This window comes from Ambystoma mexicanum, chromosome 7p (assembly GCF_040938575.1).
Source record: "Ambystoma mexicanum isolate Mex_15411 chromosome 7p, UKY_AmexF1_1, whole genome shotgun sequence".
Lineage (NCBI taxonomy): Eukaryota > Metazoa > Chordata > Amphibia > Caudata > Ambystomatidae > Ambystoma > Ambystoma mexicanum.
This window is the reverse complement of record NC_090939.1, coordinates 272,583,484-272,602,439: the sequence shown is the minus strand read 5'-3', so window position 1 is coordinate 272,602,439 and position 18,956 is coordinate 272,583,484. Positions and strand designations below refer to the sequence as shown.

General features: G+C 47.3%; 1 protein-coding gene across 1 annotated transcript in view; it reads right to left on the bottom strand.

Annotated features, from left to right (window-relative positions):
- Positions 1–293: 293 nt before the first annotated feature.
- The window catches only part of EVA1C (eva-1 homolog C), a 637,492-nt gene continuing 618,829 nt past the window's right edge, over positions 294–18,956 (bottom strand). The window contains exon 8 of the mRNA XM_069636343.1: positions 294–2,500. Coding sequence (XP_069492444.1) covers positions 2,124–2,500 — 377 coding nt within the window. The 3' untranslated portion in view covers positions 294–2,123. The remainder of the gene's footprint in view (positions 2,501–18,956) is intronic.

Below are 18,956 nucleotides of genomic sequence, written 5' to 3'. Positions count from 1 at the left end.
TACCGGCACCGGTGTCATTACCGGTGCCCGGTATCCCTTTGCGCCCGGGTCATAATGACCCCCCATGTTTCTATTCACTTCATTTCATTCAATTAAGAACAATCCAGGGATTACTTTTCTGGCATTGGAATACTAATGTGCACAGACCAGTGCAAAACATGCACAGCCTATAGTGCCTCTGGAGCAGCATATGCCATTCTAGCTGATCGTGCACCTTCTCTGCTGCTGCTGTCCATGGTGCTGCCATCTAGTGGCAAAGTGTACATTTGAAAGATTTTGTGCAGACATCAGAATCATTTTATATCACATGGTGTGATTTTTATTTAAGTGTACTGCCCCAATGGAGCACAGCTGGAGTTTGCTTTATTTTTGCTCAGTTTCTACAGGGAGGAAACTTTGACAAGACCCCATATTACATCATTCCTTGTGTGTGAAGCAGGGATGAAGTCCTAAAAAAACGAAGTGGGGAGACTCCTTAACATACCGATTGAATGTGGCGTCACCAGAAATCAGCATATCAAGGGGCCCTCTGAAAAAGTGGGGTGACTTCGTCCACCCACGTGTACCCTCGACTTGAGCCCTGGACTGTGAAGTCATGTCCCAGTGTTTAACATAACGATGAACCAGATCATTTCATGAACTACTTCTATTCATGAAATGAACTGCACTACATCCAACTCTCTCTTCCGAAATACCTTCCTTCTAGAGCCCTTCGCTCTGCTACCTCCAACTCTCTGAGGGTCAGACGCTTCCCCAGGCAGAGATTGGAGGGTAAATATCTTTTCTCTACAGGTGCCTCCCTCTGGAATGGCCTCATTGCCCCTCTCAGACTTGAGCCGGACCACCTGAAGTTCCGGAAGCAGCTCAAGACTTTCCTTTTCTCCTCTGCCTTCTCTATCTCGTTTCCCTGCTAACCTTCTGTCTGCTGCACCGACTGGTTGCTTGGTACCCTCAGAGTCTCACTGGGTACCAGGCTCCTCCATGACCAGTCCCCCTTGCACTGCCCAGAGCCCACCACACTCAGGGTCTGTAACTGAACCGCACAGCCCCCGGCCTCCTTGCGCTTCCCCAGAGCCCGCTGCCCAAGCTGCACTACTCAGAGCTTGCTGCTCTGAATGCACTCCGCCTATGCTCTCCCCTGCACTTCCCCTGCACTTCATGCTGTCAAACTTGCACGATCTGAATGACACAAGGCCTAGTAAGATTGTTGTCTTGTCTTCCCTATGTCTTCCCTACCTTGTCTTGTCGCGCCTAGAAACACTTGTGTACAGGCGCCTTATAAATGACATGATATTATTCTTTTTTAGGCTTATGTCAACCACTTAGTTTGTCATTTATTGTGTGTGCAGGTAGCTCTTTGGTTATTTTATGAAAAGCATTTCCCACAATTCACCAAAAAATCAAAATATGCATGTTTACTGTGCATGAATCATTTGCAATCACTCTTTTTTTTTAATGCCTCACAAATAACATAAATGTTAGTTCCAATCCAGTGTTGTGAATTAATGAAATGGGTAGAGCAGGCCTACTCATGAAGGGAGGGCCAGAGATCGTTTAGTTCGCTCTACACCAGCATAACTATGCGGTTAGCAACTGGAAAGCGGTGACAGACCTTTTCGGTGGACTTTTTAACTCTGCAAATTCAACTTGGGTCCCTTCGAAGCAAGCAAATTAAATAAACAAAGAAACAGAGACTTTAAAAGAGGGGAAAGAAGTATAAAGGGGAGAAAAAGCAGGGCGGTATAGGGCTCACCCCCATTTTTATTTTGAAATAAATACAACTAAAATAAAAACAAGTTGGTTTTGCACAGTTAAAAAGTATACTGACAAAAGTAGCACAGGTGAAAAGACATGGAAAGTGACTATTTCATTTACAGTACTAAGTGGTCCCTTACGCAGATGTGGATAAATTAGATTCTGTAAAAAAATAAAAACGTAAGCTTCACATCTGTTCCAACTATGTCCCTGAATTGGAGGCCTCTTACCAAGACTCCATTCGAATATTTGTTTTCTTTGCAGTTACCTTGGCTTACACGATTCTCCCTTCACAGAAGGCACAAGCGAGGAACGAATTAACAAACAACAATAGCGTGTGCGCCACCCTGGTAAAATACGCATCTCCTTTAGTAGTAGGCCTGCCAGTGTCTAGCGGCGGGCATATCCCCGCCGCTGTGCATACAGATCTCCTGCATGATCTGTTCTCTGCGATCGATCCGTTCTACCAGGTCGGCCGGGTCCATCGAGAAGTGGACGCAGTGCGAAGACTTGCAGAGGTCCGCCATCTCATCCGAGCTGTCCTCCGAGCTGTTCTCCGAGCTGTCCTCGTCCTCCCGGCTGCTGTCTCGCGCATCGGCGCATTCCTTTGAAAACCTGTTTCGCATTTGGTGTCGCGTCTGGAAATCGGTGGCGCTAGAGAGCCGCACTACCAACGCGCAGAGTGTCAGGATCAAGCCAATGCAGACGCTGGAGATGAAGAGCAAGGCGGTGAGCTCCGGGTGTTCTAGGGAGAAAGAAAAGATGGTCACATGAGCTGGGGAGGGCTGGAACGTGTTTGGCCTTTGGGCCAAGTACAATTTAGTGGCCAATGGTTCAGTGGCCCATCGCACAAGGCAGCACGCCCGACCCAGATTTCAAAATTAATCAGATGATTTAATCAGGATCACAGAATTTGGTTCATGTGGGGAAGCTAGGATTGTAACCAAGGATCCCTGCCCAAGCCCTACACCTCACACTACAAAAGTTTGGTACACAAATATATTGGCTGAACAAATAAACTCCATGCCTGCCTCCCCCTCCCACCCCCCCCTCTCACACATTCTCGAATACATATATAGTGCTCTGGGTAGAAATGATTGACATTGCTTTCCTTGGATAATGTGAGGACAGGAAGCAACATATCTTTCCATTCTTGTTTGTCTCTTGAGGACCCCGGCCCACCCCAGGGAAACTCATGCACATGCCAAGCGTTGTAGTAAAATGATTTGACCAGGATAACATAATTTGGTGAAATGGGGAAGCTGGTATTTGAGCTGACCGTTACCTCAGTTCTTAGTTTTTTCCCTCCTTTAACTTGCATGCTGTGTGATAGGAGGAGACAATCTTGACGTTGCGAGAAAGGAAGGTGTAATACACAGAAAACTCTAATCAGGAAAGAGGATATGGACGGGTGGGCAATGAGGAACACGTGGGAGGAACATGCAGTCGAAAGAACGTTACCACAGGTAAGTAACTTGTACTTCAAATGGATTGTGTCCTCCCACGTATTCCTCATCTTTGATGAACTCCCAAAGCAGTTTGAGTTAGACGGTGGGTGGCAAGAATGTTCTTATTTGTTAATATTATAGAGGACAGCCTTGCCACATTTGGCTTCCTCTCCTGAAAAAGAATCTACACGTAAAATGTACTGAAAGTGTGAAGCGACGACCAGGTTGCCAGTCTACAAATGTCTCGCACCGGCACACCTCTTTCCAGAGCTGAAGAAGCTGCCACCCCTCTAGTGGAATGCGCCCTCAAACCTATGGGCTAATCTTTGCCCGTTAATGAGTAACACTCTGTTATGCACATTGCAATCCATCTAGATATTGTTTGTTTAGTCACTGCCATGCCCAGTCTTTGGCCAGCATAACCAATGAAAAGCTGATCATGTTGTCAAATACTTGCAGTTCTTGTATTGTAGTAGCTTAGCGCCCTTTTCGGGGCTAGTCGATGTAGTCTTTCCTTTTTAGATGGAGGAGGGTAAAAAGAAGGGAGTAGAATACGTTGTGCTAGATGAAACTCTGAAACATCTTTGGAAGGAAAGATGACCTAACACTTAAAATTACTTTATCCTTTTAAAAGGATGTAAAAGGTTGTTTGAAAGATGAGGCCTGTAGCTCACCCTACGGGCAGACGTGATTGCTACCAGAAAGGCTGTTTTCATAGTGAGCATCCTCAGAGGACAGGAATGTAAGGGCTCTAATGGACCGCACATAAGACTTCTTAATACAAGATTTAGATCCAATGATGGCACGATGAAGGGAGCGGGCGGAAACAAATCGGTTAAGCCCTTTAGAAGTTGTAATTGTTTATTTGTAAAGCGCTTATAGACAAGTGAAGTGCTTCAAAGTGCTTCAAGGCGGGAGGGGACCAAGGAAAAAACAGTACTCATTCTTAGGCCTTGAAGTTTCCGAATTATCTAACAGAATTATCTAACAAGATTATCTAACAAAATTAACTAGTACAGTAGACCAATGACATTTCTACTAGTGCAAGTGCATGACAGGAGAGAAGGAGAAAGAGGAGGGGGAGAAGGGAAGAGCAAACTATCAGTAAGCTGCTGTGCTAGGACTAACGACCTGCCACATAGTACAAGTGCATGACAAGGTGTGTGGAAGAAGGAGGGGGGGAGGGACAGGGGAAAAGGACATACAGAACAATAAACTACCGTGTTGGGCCTGGCGACATTCATATTGAATGATGATAGGTCCTCATCAATAATGTAACCTGTGCACAAGTGTTCCAGGCGCAACCCGGCCAGGGAGGGAAGACGAAGAGAGGACAGGACAAAACGATCTAGCTAGGCCTAGTGCATTCAAGGTCGTGCAAGTGCGCAGACAGGAAATACGTGGGAGAGGGAGGGGGAACAAGTGTGACCAGTCTATCAGGGGCCTGGGTTAAGTGCCGAAGAGGTTACTTCTCACATGGAATGTGTTCCGAGTACAGAAGTGCAAGGCAGAGTGTAGGGGCCCATAGGCAAGTGTAGAACTGGGGGGTAAGGGGGAGCCTGGGACCTGTGTGGCTCTGGAGGTGCACCAGGCAACCAGTCAGCGAAACTGAGCACAGTTGGGGAGGAAAGCAGGAGAGAGGGTGATGAGCAGGGAAGAGGAAGAGAGAAGGAGGAAGAGAAGAGGCAGATCTTGAGGAGTTTCTGGAATTTGAGGAGATCTGGCTCAAGACAGAGAGAGGCAGGGACGCTGTTCCAGAGGGAGGCACCGGCAGAGGATAAAGTTCTACCCCCAAATCTCTGTTTGAAGAAACGGCTCACCTGCAGAGAGTTGGAAGAGGCCAAGCAGAGGGCTCTAGAAGGGGAGTATTTAGTGAGAGAATTGCAGGTAGTGCGGGAGCCATTCCTAGAAGGCCTTGTGGGCTATGCAGAGGCACTTGAACTTGATCCTTGCCGCCACTGGGAGTCAGTGGAGAGATTTCAGCACCAGAGAGACCCGGTCTCTGGGCTTCAGGCCAAGGATGAATCTTGCGGTTCTGTTCTGGAAAAGCTGAGGAGGTCGGGGAGTAGAATTAGGAAGATTGAGAAAGAGACTGTTGCATTAGTCCAGTCTAGAAAGAACCAGGGCTCTGAGATTGTGAGCCTCTGGGGGAAAGTGAGAAAAGGTAGAATACCTCTGAGAGGTGCAACTGGTAGTGGGACTTGTTGTCCGAGATGTGAGAAGAGAAGGAGAGAGTGGAGTCGAAGATGACCCCCAGATGTTTTGCCTCACTGCTGGGCGAAGGCGCAGGACCAAGGGAAGCCGGCCAGAGTGCAAGTGGGAAAGCGGAAGCAGGGGTCCCAATGAGAATGATCTCCTGACTTACTGATGAGCGAGGAGGAGGAAGAGGCAGAGGGTAGCCTGAAAGAGAGCTGTGTGTCATCCACATAACACTGAAAGTTGGAGGTGGAAGAAGAGATCATGTGGGCCAAAGGGGCCATGTAGACATTGAAGAACCAGGGGATAGATTAGATCCCTGGGGAACACCATAAATAGAGAGAGTGATAGCAGAGAGAAAGGACCCAAGTTCCACCTGGGAAGGACGATCTGAAAGAAAAGATGCTAGCCACGCCAGGGCCTGCTCTGTGATGGCCAGGGTACTACGCAGACGGGTGATCAGATTGTTGTGGTTTACCGTAGAAAAAGCAGAAGAGAGGTGAAGAAGGATGAGGTCAGAGGAAGATTTAGAGTCAAGATTTGAGAGTAGGTCTTCACAGGTGTTCAGAAGAATTGTACTGCAATTGGCACTAAGAAGTATGACCCTCATCTGGAGAACCTTTGAAGATTGATAGTGCCGCTAAGTAGCCCTTCACCGTGCCCACTTGCAACCCAGAATGTGTCAGATGGAGCAATAAAGACAAACCATGGGGAAGTTTACATGTGAAATTATCTAGTCTCTTTTCCCTGCACCATCTGCAAAACATATCGCAACAGCAGCGGTACAGGGATTTAGTTGCTGGCCTCCTTGCCGAAAGCAACACTTCCATTACGTCTTCCAGGTGGTCCCAATCTTTGTATCTCAACCATTCAGACGCCAGGCGTAAAGATTGAGTGTCCTAATCTCTGGGTGAAGAATGCAATCTCTCTCTTGCGAGAGTAGGTCGTCTCTTTGGGGAAGACCAATTGGAGGGCAGATGGCCATTTCCAGAAGGTCCAGGTACCACGTTCTCCTGGCCCAATCCAGAGCAATGAGGATCATGCTTTTCTGAAACTTCCTCAACCTCCTGATGGCATAAGGAATGTCGGGGACTGGTGGAAACGCGTACAGCAGTGGGAACTCCCAGTCCACCACAAACGCGTCTTCTAGAGCTCCTCTTGGGGAAATTGCCTGGAGCAGAATAGCTTGCATTTCCGGTTGATACTGGTCATGAACAGATTCACTTGAGGGGGCCCCAAAAGGGCCAAGACCTCCAGAAGGACATCCTGAGCTAGTTTCCACTTTGCCTGCTCATAGCGGCCGCTGCTGTGTTCTTTTCTCCAGCTAGATGAACTGCCAGAAGAGTGATTCCTTCTCTGTGCCCAGAACCAGAGCTGCATTGCCTCTCAGCACAGGGGCTGTGGCCCTATACCTCCTCTCTTGTTGAGGTAGTGCATGGCCACTGTGTTGTCCGTCATTATCAGGACACTATTCCCCGTATTGAGGGCAGGAAGGCCATCAGCGCTAGTCTGATTTCCCTCAGCTCCAAAAAGGTTGACATGGAGTCTCTCATGTGCTCTCCCCATCCTGTGAAGGAGGCATCTGTCACAACTGTAATTTCTGGCCATGGCTGCCAAAAGTGTTCTCCTCTCATCATATTCTCTCAGCTGGCCCAGCACAGGAGATCCTGGGCGACCTTTGTCGGGACCTGGAGAAGGTCCATCATTTTGCCAAAGAATTGAGACCACTGGGATCTGAGTGCCCATTGAAGGGATCTCATTCTCAGATGGGATTCTGACACCAGAAAAATGCAGGATGCCATGAGGCTGAGCAACCTTGGGAAGATGTTGGGCATTCTGGAATTTTTGGACCATCTGCAAGAGATGTTGAGCCCTTAACTCGGGTGGTGAAGCTTTTTCTGAGGCTAAATGCATGACTGCTCCAACAAATTGAAGCTTCTGTGAAGTTGTCAAGGGGGACTTCTTGAAGTTCAGGGAGAAGGCCAGCTCATGGAGGAAGTGGCAGGTGTGACTGAGATGATTCAGAGACTATTCCGGAGAAACAGCCCTGATCAACCAGTCATCTAGGTAGGGGTAGATGTGAATCCCCTCCCTCCTTAGACTTGCTGCCACCACTGCCATAAGCTTGGTGAAGACCCTTGGGTCCGAGGTGAGCTCGAATGGCAGAACCCGAAACTGATAATGAGAACGCACACTGCAAACCTCAGGTACTTTCTGTGCTTCTGATGTATTGGCACATGGAAGTAAGCATCCTGAAGATCCAATGACACCAACCAATCCTGGAATCAAAGGGCCTGAAGGATCTGCAAAAGAGTCACCATCTTGAACTTGTCCTTCTTGAGGAACTTGTGCAAGCATCTCAATTCTAGGATGGGTTGCATTCTTCTATCTTTCTTGGGTATCAGAAAGTAGGGAGAGTATCAACCCTGGTTTCTCTCTGCTGCAGGTACCAATTGTATTGCTTCTTTTCTCCAACAGGATGCCGCCTGACTGACAGTTCTATTCCTTTTTCTATGCCATCTCCCATGTTCTGATTGACTTCCGTCTCTTATCTTCTTTTTAGAAATGGAAGCCAGTAACCGTCTGCTACGGTTTGCAGCATCCATGCGTCCGAAGTTATGCTTCGCCAACTCCAGAGATGACATGACGGTCTGCCTCCTACCACAGACTTGTGGGTGAGGGAGGAATTATGCTGTACCACCTGCAGCTGAGGGAAACTCTGCGGGTGTTGAACAGGGATTTCTTCTTCCTCTAACTCTACCTCCATGAGGGCCCTTTGTGAGAATTGACCTCTTCCTCTAGAGATGGAGAAATAAAAACAAAAAGGACGTCCTCTCCATCCTTGATTTGAAGGTTGAGGTTGTCTGATTTCCGCTCCTAATGATTTAGCTGCAGCTCGAATCCCTTGCAGCTTTTCCAGGCTACTATCAGCCTTCTCACCAAACAGGGAAGTCCCGTCAAATAGCATGTCAGGTAAACGTGCCTGGACGTCTGCAGAAAATCCTGATTTTCTCAGCCATGGACCTGCTTACTGAATCCACTGTATCCAGGCTGGACTGCAACGACTGCCTCATGGTGTCTTTTCCTTCCTATATTAGGCTTATGAAACCTTCTCTTTCTTCTCCCTCTGGAATGTGCTCTGCTGCAAGAGCAGCTACACCCCAAAGGGTGTGAGTGTACTTCGCTAAGGAACAGGTAGAATTGGCTGACTTTAAGGCCATGCTCCCTGCACTAAATACTCTTTTTGCTACAGAGTCAATTCTTCTATCCTCCATATCTACCGGAGCAGAAGGGTAAGATGCAGCCTTTGATCAAGCTATTACTGCTTGAACTACCAGGCTCTCAGATGTAGCATTCCTGTTCAAAAAGGGAGGGTCCACAAAAGCAGTACTGTATTTCATTTGTTAAATGGTGGAACAGAATCTGGTTTTAGCCAGTTTTCCAAACCCCTTACTCTTAAGGCTTCATGCAATGGTAACAAAGCCTCCCTAACTGGACCACTGTCTAAAATATCAGTGAGGTCATCAGTCTCCATAGTAGCTGTGGGTTTGGGGTGAGGGGTCATCCTGGCCTGCCATCTCTGGGTTACTAAACTCTGTCTCTGGTGATGTTTCCCAGCTATTGGTCTCCTTAAGAGTATCCACCAGAATTTGCATCTTGGATTCTTCGGAGATCAACTCCTCTGGTACATTTGGTGCCCCACATTCGTACCCAAAAGGGGATGATCTTCCTCTTCACCTTCCTCAAAGATTGATCCCATTTGCCTGAAGAAATCAGGTTGAGGAATGGGTCTAAAATACTTAGATATAGCAGACATAGGTTTGGCAGTATTCGAGAGCACTGAATACTCCGACAAAGTTGAAGGTGTCGAAGGCTTCAATGACTTCCTCAAAGTAGTCAGTGAATGGCCTGAAAATGTAGTATGCTTCAATGGCTGTAAATGGATTACATGCCTCCAAGGTTCAGGCGATAAGCATAACGGCTTCAATACCTTCGAAGAAGGCTTCTATTCCGAAGATCAATGCATTGAGGAGCCAGACACAAGCTAATTCTTGCGCATGGAGGAAGACTCCTTCGACTTGTGTCGATGAGTCTCTCTTCTCGGGCCTTGAGGCATGCGAGAAGGAGACACACAAGACTTCCTAATGGTTTTCATGGACGGCAAGAGGTAGCTTTCTTTCTCAGACTCCTTAAGAGGGGCACTCGGAGGAGCTTGCCTCTGGAAACCTTCAAGCATTTTCAAACAGAGGTTTTCTAATTCTGCCGGAGTCGAGTTCTTATTTGTAAAAGAGTATTTTTTCAGAAGAGGCAGACAACAACGACGAGGATCTACAACATCGTTTTTTACTCTTCTTATGAGAAGAGGACGAGTGTCGTGAATTAGACCTCAAATATCTTTGGTGTTTTGGACGCTTTCTAACGGGAGAAACATCTCTCGATTCGTAGGATGATTTTCATTTTGATGGGGTAATGGCCGGTGATTTGAGAGATGGCTCACCTGCATCGAGTTTTCCCTTGCTGTCCCCCAAGACCTTGACAGTCATGGATTGAAATGAGCCACAGTCGTCGACTTTGTGGCCCGACCCCAAGCACCACAGACAGACGTGGTGAGGGTCTGTGATAGACATTTTCCCTCCACAGTCTGATCACCGATTGAAGACCGATAATGTCCTTCGGTGTCGAGGACATTATCGAAGAATATGTAGACAAACGTATCGAAATTTCACTTAGACAAGTAGCTCCAAAGTACACAGCAATGTAGAAAAAACTGAACTGAGGTAACGGTCAGTGCGCGTGCTGCATATACCAGCATCAACGTCACGAGGGACACTACAGAGGCCATCGAGGATCAAGATTTGACAGAGCACAACGCTCGACCCTATAAAATAAAATCTGAAGCAAGCTGCAAGCAGACTTGAATGTCAAAGATGGGGAATACGTGGGAGGACACAATCCATTCAAATATGTCATTTCAGCTAAATCACATCCCGCAAAGCACTATGGGCATGCAAATTGGTCCAAATGTAAGCCTTTGCACGAATCTTATTATGTGCGCATCATCAGCGTAGTGCTCTTAAAGTGCTGAGCCTTGTCCCGATGGAGGCAATTTGTGTACTTAATATGATTGTTTAACTAAGTTTCATAGGGATTTTGGCATAATAAAATGTGTCATTCTCTTATTTGAGGACAGCCCAGGGAAGTATACTCCATTTGGAATTCAGGTACAACACTCTCTTCCTAAATACTCTCCTTATAGAGCCCTCCACTCAGCCTCCTCCAGCTCTCTGCGGGTGAGCCGTTTTTCCAAATAGAGATTTGTGGGTAGAACCTTATCTCTGCAGGTGCCTCCCTCTGGACCATCCTCCCTGCTCTCTCCATCTTGAGCCGGACCTTATTAAGTTCCAGAAACTCCTCAAGACCTTCCTATTCTCTTCCTCTTTCTCCCTCCCTCCCCCCTGCTAACCTCCTTTCTCCTCTCTCTTGCTTCCCTCCTTCTTTCTCTTCCCAACTTGCTCAGTTCGCTGACTGACTGCTTGGTGCACCGCCACAGCCTCACAGGTCCCAGGCTCCCCCTGCAGTCCAGCACTTGCCTCCGGGCCTCTGCACTCTGCTTGGCACTACTGCACTCGGAATACGCTCCTTGAGAGGGGCAACCCCTCTGCACTCAACCCAGGCCCTTGCTAGACTGGGTGCACTTGTCCCCCTTCCCTCGCACTTCCTGTCTGTGCACTTACACGACAGTGAACGTACTAGGCCTAGCAAGTTTGTTCTGTCCTGTCCTCCCTCTGTCTCCCCTCCCTTGCTTGGTTGTACCTGAAATACTCCAGTATGTGCGTATTAGGGACGACCGACCACTAACTAATCTGAAATGTCGCCAGGCCTAGTGCGGTAGTTTCTTTTCTGTATGTCCTTTTCCCTCCCCCTTCTGTCCCCACTCTTCGTCATGCACTTGCACTATCTGACAAGTTGTTAGGCATAGTACGGTAGTTTATTGATTGTATGCTCTCCCCCCCTTCTCTCATTCCTTCCTGTCATGCACTTGCACTAGTATAAATGCCGCTGGCATAGTATGCTAGTTAATTTTGTTAGATCATTCAGAATCTTCAAGGCCTAAGAATGACAACTGTATTCCCTTGTTCCCTTCCCGCCTTGAAGTGCTTTGAAGCACTTCACTTGTGTATAAGTGCTTTACAAATAAACAATTACAATTACAATTCCGGGTTTAATCAAATACGATTGCCAGTATTCCATGTGCATACTGACCGACTGCAGTATTTTAAGCAGACTTTCAGCTGAAAATCGACCTATTTTTACCCCCACATAAGAGGTGGAGTTAATAAAGCCAACCTGGACCCAAATATTTGAAAAATGTTTTCCATGTACAGATGGGTAGTGCAGGCACTTTTTTGCAATACAGTAAAATATGTTTTTCAAAGGGCTATGGTAAGGACTATGGTAAAAGGATCAGAATGGACCCCTTTTGCCCACAAAAAAGTACAGAAGTAGCATAACCCACTAATGCACATAATCCATTTGCACCTTCATTTTGGACTCTTACTTGCCACAGAAGTAAGGGTGCATATCTTACAGTTTGTCCCCAGTTGTATTCTGGAAGAATGCCTCTACTTGTTTGATCCCTGGTCATCTCATTTCAAAAAGATTGTAATAGCACCCCGAATAGCATAGATGGATATTACCATATGGACCTTTTAGAAAGGGCTGTTAGATTGGTTGTGGTACTCACTATTGGGCACAATTGAAAAACATGCACAAAAAGATGTAACATTCAAATATTGAATAAATAGAATTGTTGAATCATTTACCCCATGTGTCAATATGATGGTTGAATTCTCCTTTACAAACAGGTGCCCCATGTTTTGCTGATATGTTTTTCTATTGTTCCGCTTAGTTCAAGTGTTTCATATGAACACCTATTTAATAATTACAATATCGAGGGCCTCATCATGAGTTGGGCTGTATCCCGGCTGTAAAACAGCCTGACTGTAATAGCCCTAACACCGACCGGTCCGGCGGTATTAGTGCCGGATCACGGGTTGAGTGTTAACGGTAAATCCCCATTCCCCATTCGATCCATTGGATTCAATGGGGCATATTCAGTGCTAATTATTCGGGCTAATACAGCAGGCGGTAATACAGCCGAAAAAAGAGAAAGGCTGGAGGTAAAACAGCCCATTTAGCGCCCAACTCGTGATAGGGCCAGCCCTTAAATGCGGCGGTAATACCGTTACCACCACATTTAAGGGCTACAGCCCAACTCGTGATGAGGCGAGTCAGAGGCCTTGGAGTTTGTGTTTGTCTAAGGAGCAAGAGCCCCGCCAGCCTGGGGACAACTGCCACCTTGCCCCCCTTCCCAGTCCACCCCTGGTTCCTGGAAGCAGGCATCATCCTTTGCAGTGCATGCAGCTGACGCTGCAATTAGGCATATGTGATGTTGATACCGGGGAGGCAGTTGACTGCTTGGTCTCCTTCCTAGCCTGTTCCTGAAAACAAGGGACATGAAAACGAAGAGTGCACATTAAAGTGATTTGTGATAACATCAAGGACCAGAATTATTACAGACCTGGCACAAACCAGGAAATGAAATTAACTTTCAATGTTCTGTCATTTCTAAAACGCAGCAATTCGACTGGCAAAATTTGCTGGGGATAGTGGGCCTCATTACCAATGTGGTGTTAATTTGGCGGTAATTGTATTGGACTCCATTGGATTTTTGGTGGATTTATAGCTGGCAGATTTACCGCACAGTAATTCTGCCAAAATTATTATTTGGTGGTGCAGGAAAAGTGGCAGTTGCAGAATTACTGCCTCTTTATTCCTGCAATGCCAAACGTGTAAATGTAAATGGTTATTTATAACGCGCTTAATACCCAGAGCTGCTAAGCGCGGACCCAGGCATCGAACCTGTGTTGCTTCCAAGGCGAGCATTTTGCCCCTGAGCTGTCCTCCTGAGACAATCACTAATGAGGCCCAGAAACTTCAATGAAAGTGTTCTGGCATGGATGTTATTAAGGGGTATCTACTTTGATCAATATGGTTTTCCTATGACCCCAAGTAAGAAAAACCTAGGAAGGAAGCAGTAGAGCACTGTACACGCCATTGAGGGTAACCTCTGAGGTAAGGTCAGCGGTGCAATATGAGGCAAGTGATGTTCCCGCCATGGGAGTAGTCATGCAGTCTATCAGAGATACCCAGTAAAAACAAGCATTGGCAAAGCCAACAGTTTGGGCTTTGCACCTGCTACTATCAGCGTCCAGTTAAAACCACTATGGCAATGCCTGTTTTTTTCAATAGTTTTGTGGTATGCAGTAGACAGGAAGCAAGTAAGTGTCTGCAAGTAAGTCTTCAATGTAACTTCCTTATTTAAGTTCATTGTCACAAGTAAATATTAAGTGCATAGCAGTGACCATACATGTATTTCACACCAATGATATTTGTTTTGCCACTTACTCATTGCACCTTCTTGTAATGTCCCTTCTCATATTACCACTAAGAAGAGCTGGCAGAGGCAGGGACCAATGGGGTAGGGCCGAGCCAGGACCAAGCTTTGGGTCTGGCTCCAGAAACCCAACGCAGGCCGAGACAGAGTCGCATGGTGGCTGGACCAGGGGTGGAGGCCAAGGAGGATAGCTTCCGCAGAGCGGGGGGGAGTTTAGAGGGACATCGTCAGTCTTCTTTCATGGGGAGAGGGGCTGGTAAAGAGTACAAGGGGATGTTGGTGCTAGGGGAGGGGGACAGCATTAAGGATTTCTAACTCCCCGCTGCTATCAGTGGGGAGCTAGAAATCCGAAGTGCGAGCAAAATCCTGCCAACACACAGAGGACAGTTCTCACGCCGGAGAGGATCTCAGGCCATCTAGTTGCCAAAATGGCGCTGTAGTGAAACTTTAAGTGGGGGAAATGGGCAAATGGTGGTGCAGCGCACAGCTTTACGTTTCAGCTAGAACCCTGTGCAGGTGCCATGCCTAGGTACAGTGTGATTGAAGCTTATTAGGTAGGTGTATCTGCTTACTCCATGTATTGGTTGGTTCCTCTGGAGAGACCTCACTTTCTAGGCATCAGTGAATAAACACAGCAGGTGAATAGACCTGTGCAGAAAGCGTCATATGGCTCTGGTGTGATCAGCTCTTCCATCTCTCCACTTAAATAGGTTATCTGCTTTCAATCAACACTTGAATGTTCCATAAAAAAGTTTTTTTTTAAAACAATGGCAAGATAACTTATTTTATTATGGGCAACATATTTAAAGCATACCATGTTTGAGTCCACTAACCCTTTAAAGAGAAAAACGGATCAATGTGAAGGCATGGGCTTACATTGTATTCAGCAAAAGAAAGGTCAAACATATTCTGAATACAGATTTTCCACACTAAAATCATGGAATCGCTCGCATTCAAAGATGGCCGCTAGTTTCGGCTTGTTTCCAGAGAGCTTCCTTAGAAACAGTCAACCAAGATGGCATCCTCCATGGAAGAGCTCAAAGAGGTCCGAAATGGGGCAGGAATGGGTTGGATTAGCCATAGGGATTAGCATGGCTAAGGGCAGGGAATGGGGGGGATTCAAACCAAACAACTGTGTATCCCTCCTCAATGGTCATCGCCATTGAAATGCATTACAGACCCTCATTCAAAGCTAGGGCCATCTTAACAGTTTATGGAGCTGGGGGCACAGACAGTTTTGCCCCTCCGAAACCCATGAACCCCCTCAGGCACCACGAAACCCATGCCCCACAACCCCGAAATCCCATGTCTCTCATCACCTCCGAAACCCATGCCAGGTGTTGCTTGTGACACTTATAAGCCACAACTATTGCATTGGAGTATAGATAGGGCCCATAGGGAGGAATGAAATATGAGGAGGGACACAGAGTCTGTAGGTGTTGTTTGGTTATGCGCTCAGCCATTGCCTGCCCATGGCCATGCTAAACCCTATGGACATTCACACCCATTCCTGCCTCTGCCTGCCCAAAACACTTCCTCCTGGGAACTCTTTGAGCTCGCTTTAATCAAGCCTTACCATCAGAATGCATTCAAAGTACCTGGCAGTATTTGTTCAAAGAAGTCTTCTAAGAGTTAATGACTTAATTGGAGTTGTAAACACGCTACTGGTGTAATTAAAATGGCTTGCCTTCAGGCACTCGAATTATAAGCACTTTGCGTGTCCTTCACTGAAGTCCTGTTAAAAACAAGCTTTTGCAAAGCCACTGAATTCCTGTTTAAAATAAGCATTGGCAAAGCCAACATTTTCAGCTTTTGCATAAACTTTACGCTTTTGCCCGGCACTGCTATTAGATGCCCAGGTACTGGCACTATTTTGTACCTGCTACCAACAATGGGTAGTTAACACCATTACGGCTGTGCCTGGCAAGTGCCTTTCTCATATCTACACAATAGCCCAAAATATTGGCATTGCCAATGTTTGTTTAATTTTTGCAGAGGAAGGCACTCACCCTCAAAGAAACTGGTACGAGGAGCCACACTGTGTGATCTCTGGGAGCACAAGCTGATCAACGGCACCATGGACAGTTAGTGCTAAGCTCCTGCACTGTCATGCCAATGTGGCAGCAGCACATCTTTAAGATCAATGCAACTGCAGTGGACCGGGGGGGGGGGGGGTTGTGGGAGGGGGTCACTGCTGAAACTCTGTACCGTGTAACCCTGTGCCAGGCAGGACCTCTCAGTCCCACACTTCTCTAGTGCTTGGAAGCACTGCAAAGAATCTGTACCCTGTAGCACTGAGCCAGTGAGAGCACCTAGAAGCCCATATAGCTCTGGTCCACTGCTAAACTCGTGTGCCATGCCAACCATTGGCAGGCAGATGCACTGCTCTCTCACACTGCTTTAGTTTAGTGCACCGGTGGCACTGCTAAAACCCTGTCCTGTGTCCAATTTGGCAACACCATGCTTGTTTCAGCACTAACGCTTTCCGTCCCACCAATAATTTATTTTTGCTGAATTATGAACAACTTTAAGATATGAGCCACATCTGATCAGCCAGGATGAAAGGCCCAACAATGTTTCACCCCTTTGCAGCAGAGTAGACTTTTACTAGAATGTCAATTAACAGTGAGACTAGACCAGAGATAATGGCCTTTATTTCTCAAAATTCAATTAAAAACATAAGGAAACGAATCTCATCGAGACCTTGTGATTTCAAACTCAGATTTAGGGCTGACTTCAGCTGAAAGACACATTTCTATAGGAACACCAGAGAGGGCACAAGTCGGATGTGTCCCACATATTAGCAAATGTGCCAAGAGTGTGACAGGTGAGCTTGGCTGCTCAAATGCTGGAGGTGGACAGTACAACATCCATATGTCCTATGTCACCCTAGACAGCTTTTTCCACTCACAGGCCCCCTTTGTGAACTCAGCCCAGGGCATGGCCATGCCCACCTCACCCTTGATCTTAGATGCCCATCAGTATCCCAAGCCCCCTGCTCGCCACTAGCAACAGCTGGCGTACTCCAATCAAGCCCAGCTTCACCCAGCCATGTAGGCTCAATAGAAGACAATCTCTGAGACATTACATACATGGAGCAGGTTTGCAGACTGAACTGTAACAATCCTTCGAGGTGCATTGCTAGTGTATGAGTCCAGTTTACTGAAGTAAATGTATACTCACTCAGCCATGTCAGTTGTCAGTGGGTATGGAAATAGCGCAGCAAGCCTTGGATGTAACAAGGGAAGATAGTGAGCAGAGCGCCTCCGCAGTGTAACCAGGCATTGAACAGCACATGCACAATCTTGTGTCCTGTGATACACAGCATATTTTTAATTGCTGTTTTCAATATAGACATCTTGAATTCGGAGGCCACCAGTGGGTGCGTGGATGGAAGTTTCCTGACTGCGCTCCTCCGTCACCCAGGCTCCTATAAAGTAAGTGTGCCCCCACTTATGGCCCCCACTGAGTTGATAAGGTGCCTGGGGAGGACGGCTGATCCGATGGGCTTCATTTAGTGTGAAGTCCGGAGGAAATCCGTTCAGTAGAAGTGGAGAACCGGCCCTCCGTCGGAAAAAGCGGGAAAGCGACAGTGAACTGGGAAGGCCCTGAGTGGTTGCTGCCCGTGCTGGGACCGTCTCGCTCGGAGGCACCAGAGGGATCGCTCTGTGGGTGTCTCATGTGCAACCCCCCTCCGGATTAGAGAGACTAGAAGCTGGGAGGGAAGCCAGTGCACCCCTCTGATATAAGAGATAGTTGGTGGCGTCCGTTCGTCCCCCCCCTGTGGTGCTGCCGCCCCAGAGAGACCCAGCCCCGCTTGGGGGACTCTAAGAGGGACAGCATGGAGTATCCGTGGCCCATCTGGGGCACTGGCACGGGAAGCGCAGTCTGTGCGCGCCGGAGCCCCACAGGTGGGAGAGAGGTGGAGCTGCGGTTTCCAGCGGCTCCCAACAAAGGAGACCCGGACTGCAGAGAGTGAAGAGGCTGTCTGCTGGGGACCGGAGATGGCTGCCTGGGAGGTGAAGGCCCCCTGAATTGGGACGTGTCGCCGCCTGCTGGCCCTGGCAACAAGGACCATAGGATTTAGTGTGGAGGCGGAGGAGGAGGGCAGAGTGCTAGGGAGCAGTGACTCCCCTTGGGCCCAGAATCCTCCTGGTGGAAGTGGCCCACGCCGAAGGTCAAGGCTGACCAACAAGCTCTGAGACAGTGCGGATTTAGAAGAGAGGGCTCCCAGGATTTGGGCGTGTGCCTGCCTTGCATGACTTGGACACAGGGTTTGAGGAATTAGAGGAGGCGCTGTGAGGTTGCACTTTGTCCCTGTGCTGCTGGGTTTAGTAAAACCCACTACATATGAAGTGACCCGAGACTATTGTAAATAATGTCAGTGCGATGCAATTGCGGTGTCCAGAATGAGGTTAGCAAAGATATAGTGAAAGGTCCAAATACCACCTTGAAGGGTCAGTCTGTGCTCGTAGAATGCATCCAGGTTTTGTGCACCCACCCAGTCTCGTGAACAAGACTCCTCTCCTCTGCTATCAGACTGTCTCTTGAATCATGATAGAGCGTGGGCCATGAAAGGGCTCCGTTGAAAAACACTATTTACATTAGCCGTGGGAGATTGCGATCAAACAAATTAAACGAGAGTCAATCACTCTAGTCCGATGGCTTTTCATAGCTTGTTTTCACCACAACGATTGCTACCAGCACACTGCATTAATTTCTGTCATTTTTGGAAGACGATTCGAAATATGCGATTCATTTTTTTAGAAGGATTTCCCCCCCACACTCTCAGCAGCTGCAAGAAAACAATTCAAACCACCCCCCTCGCATGCCACATATTAAAAGCGAATTAAACCACAAGCAAATGATTGGTGCTGGTTACTCTGGCTGACTCACATAAAGTTTAAGAAGATCAGAAAAAAGTCCACATGGCCAGAACGAATCAAGAAACCCTGGATTCGTGTTTGCAAATATTGGCTCAGCGCAAAACATACTCGCGTTCAGAATATGAAATGCACAAAAATGACTTTGCAATTTTCACTGGTAGTTCTGAATTCCATTCCTGTGTCAACTTTTCAATGCCTTTTGAATCGCATGAG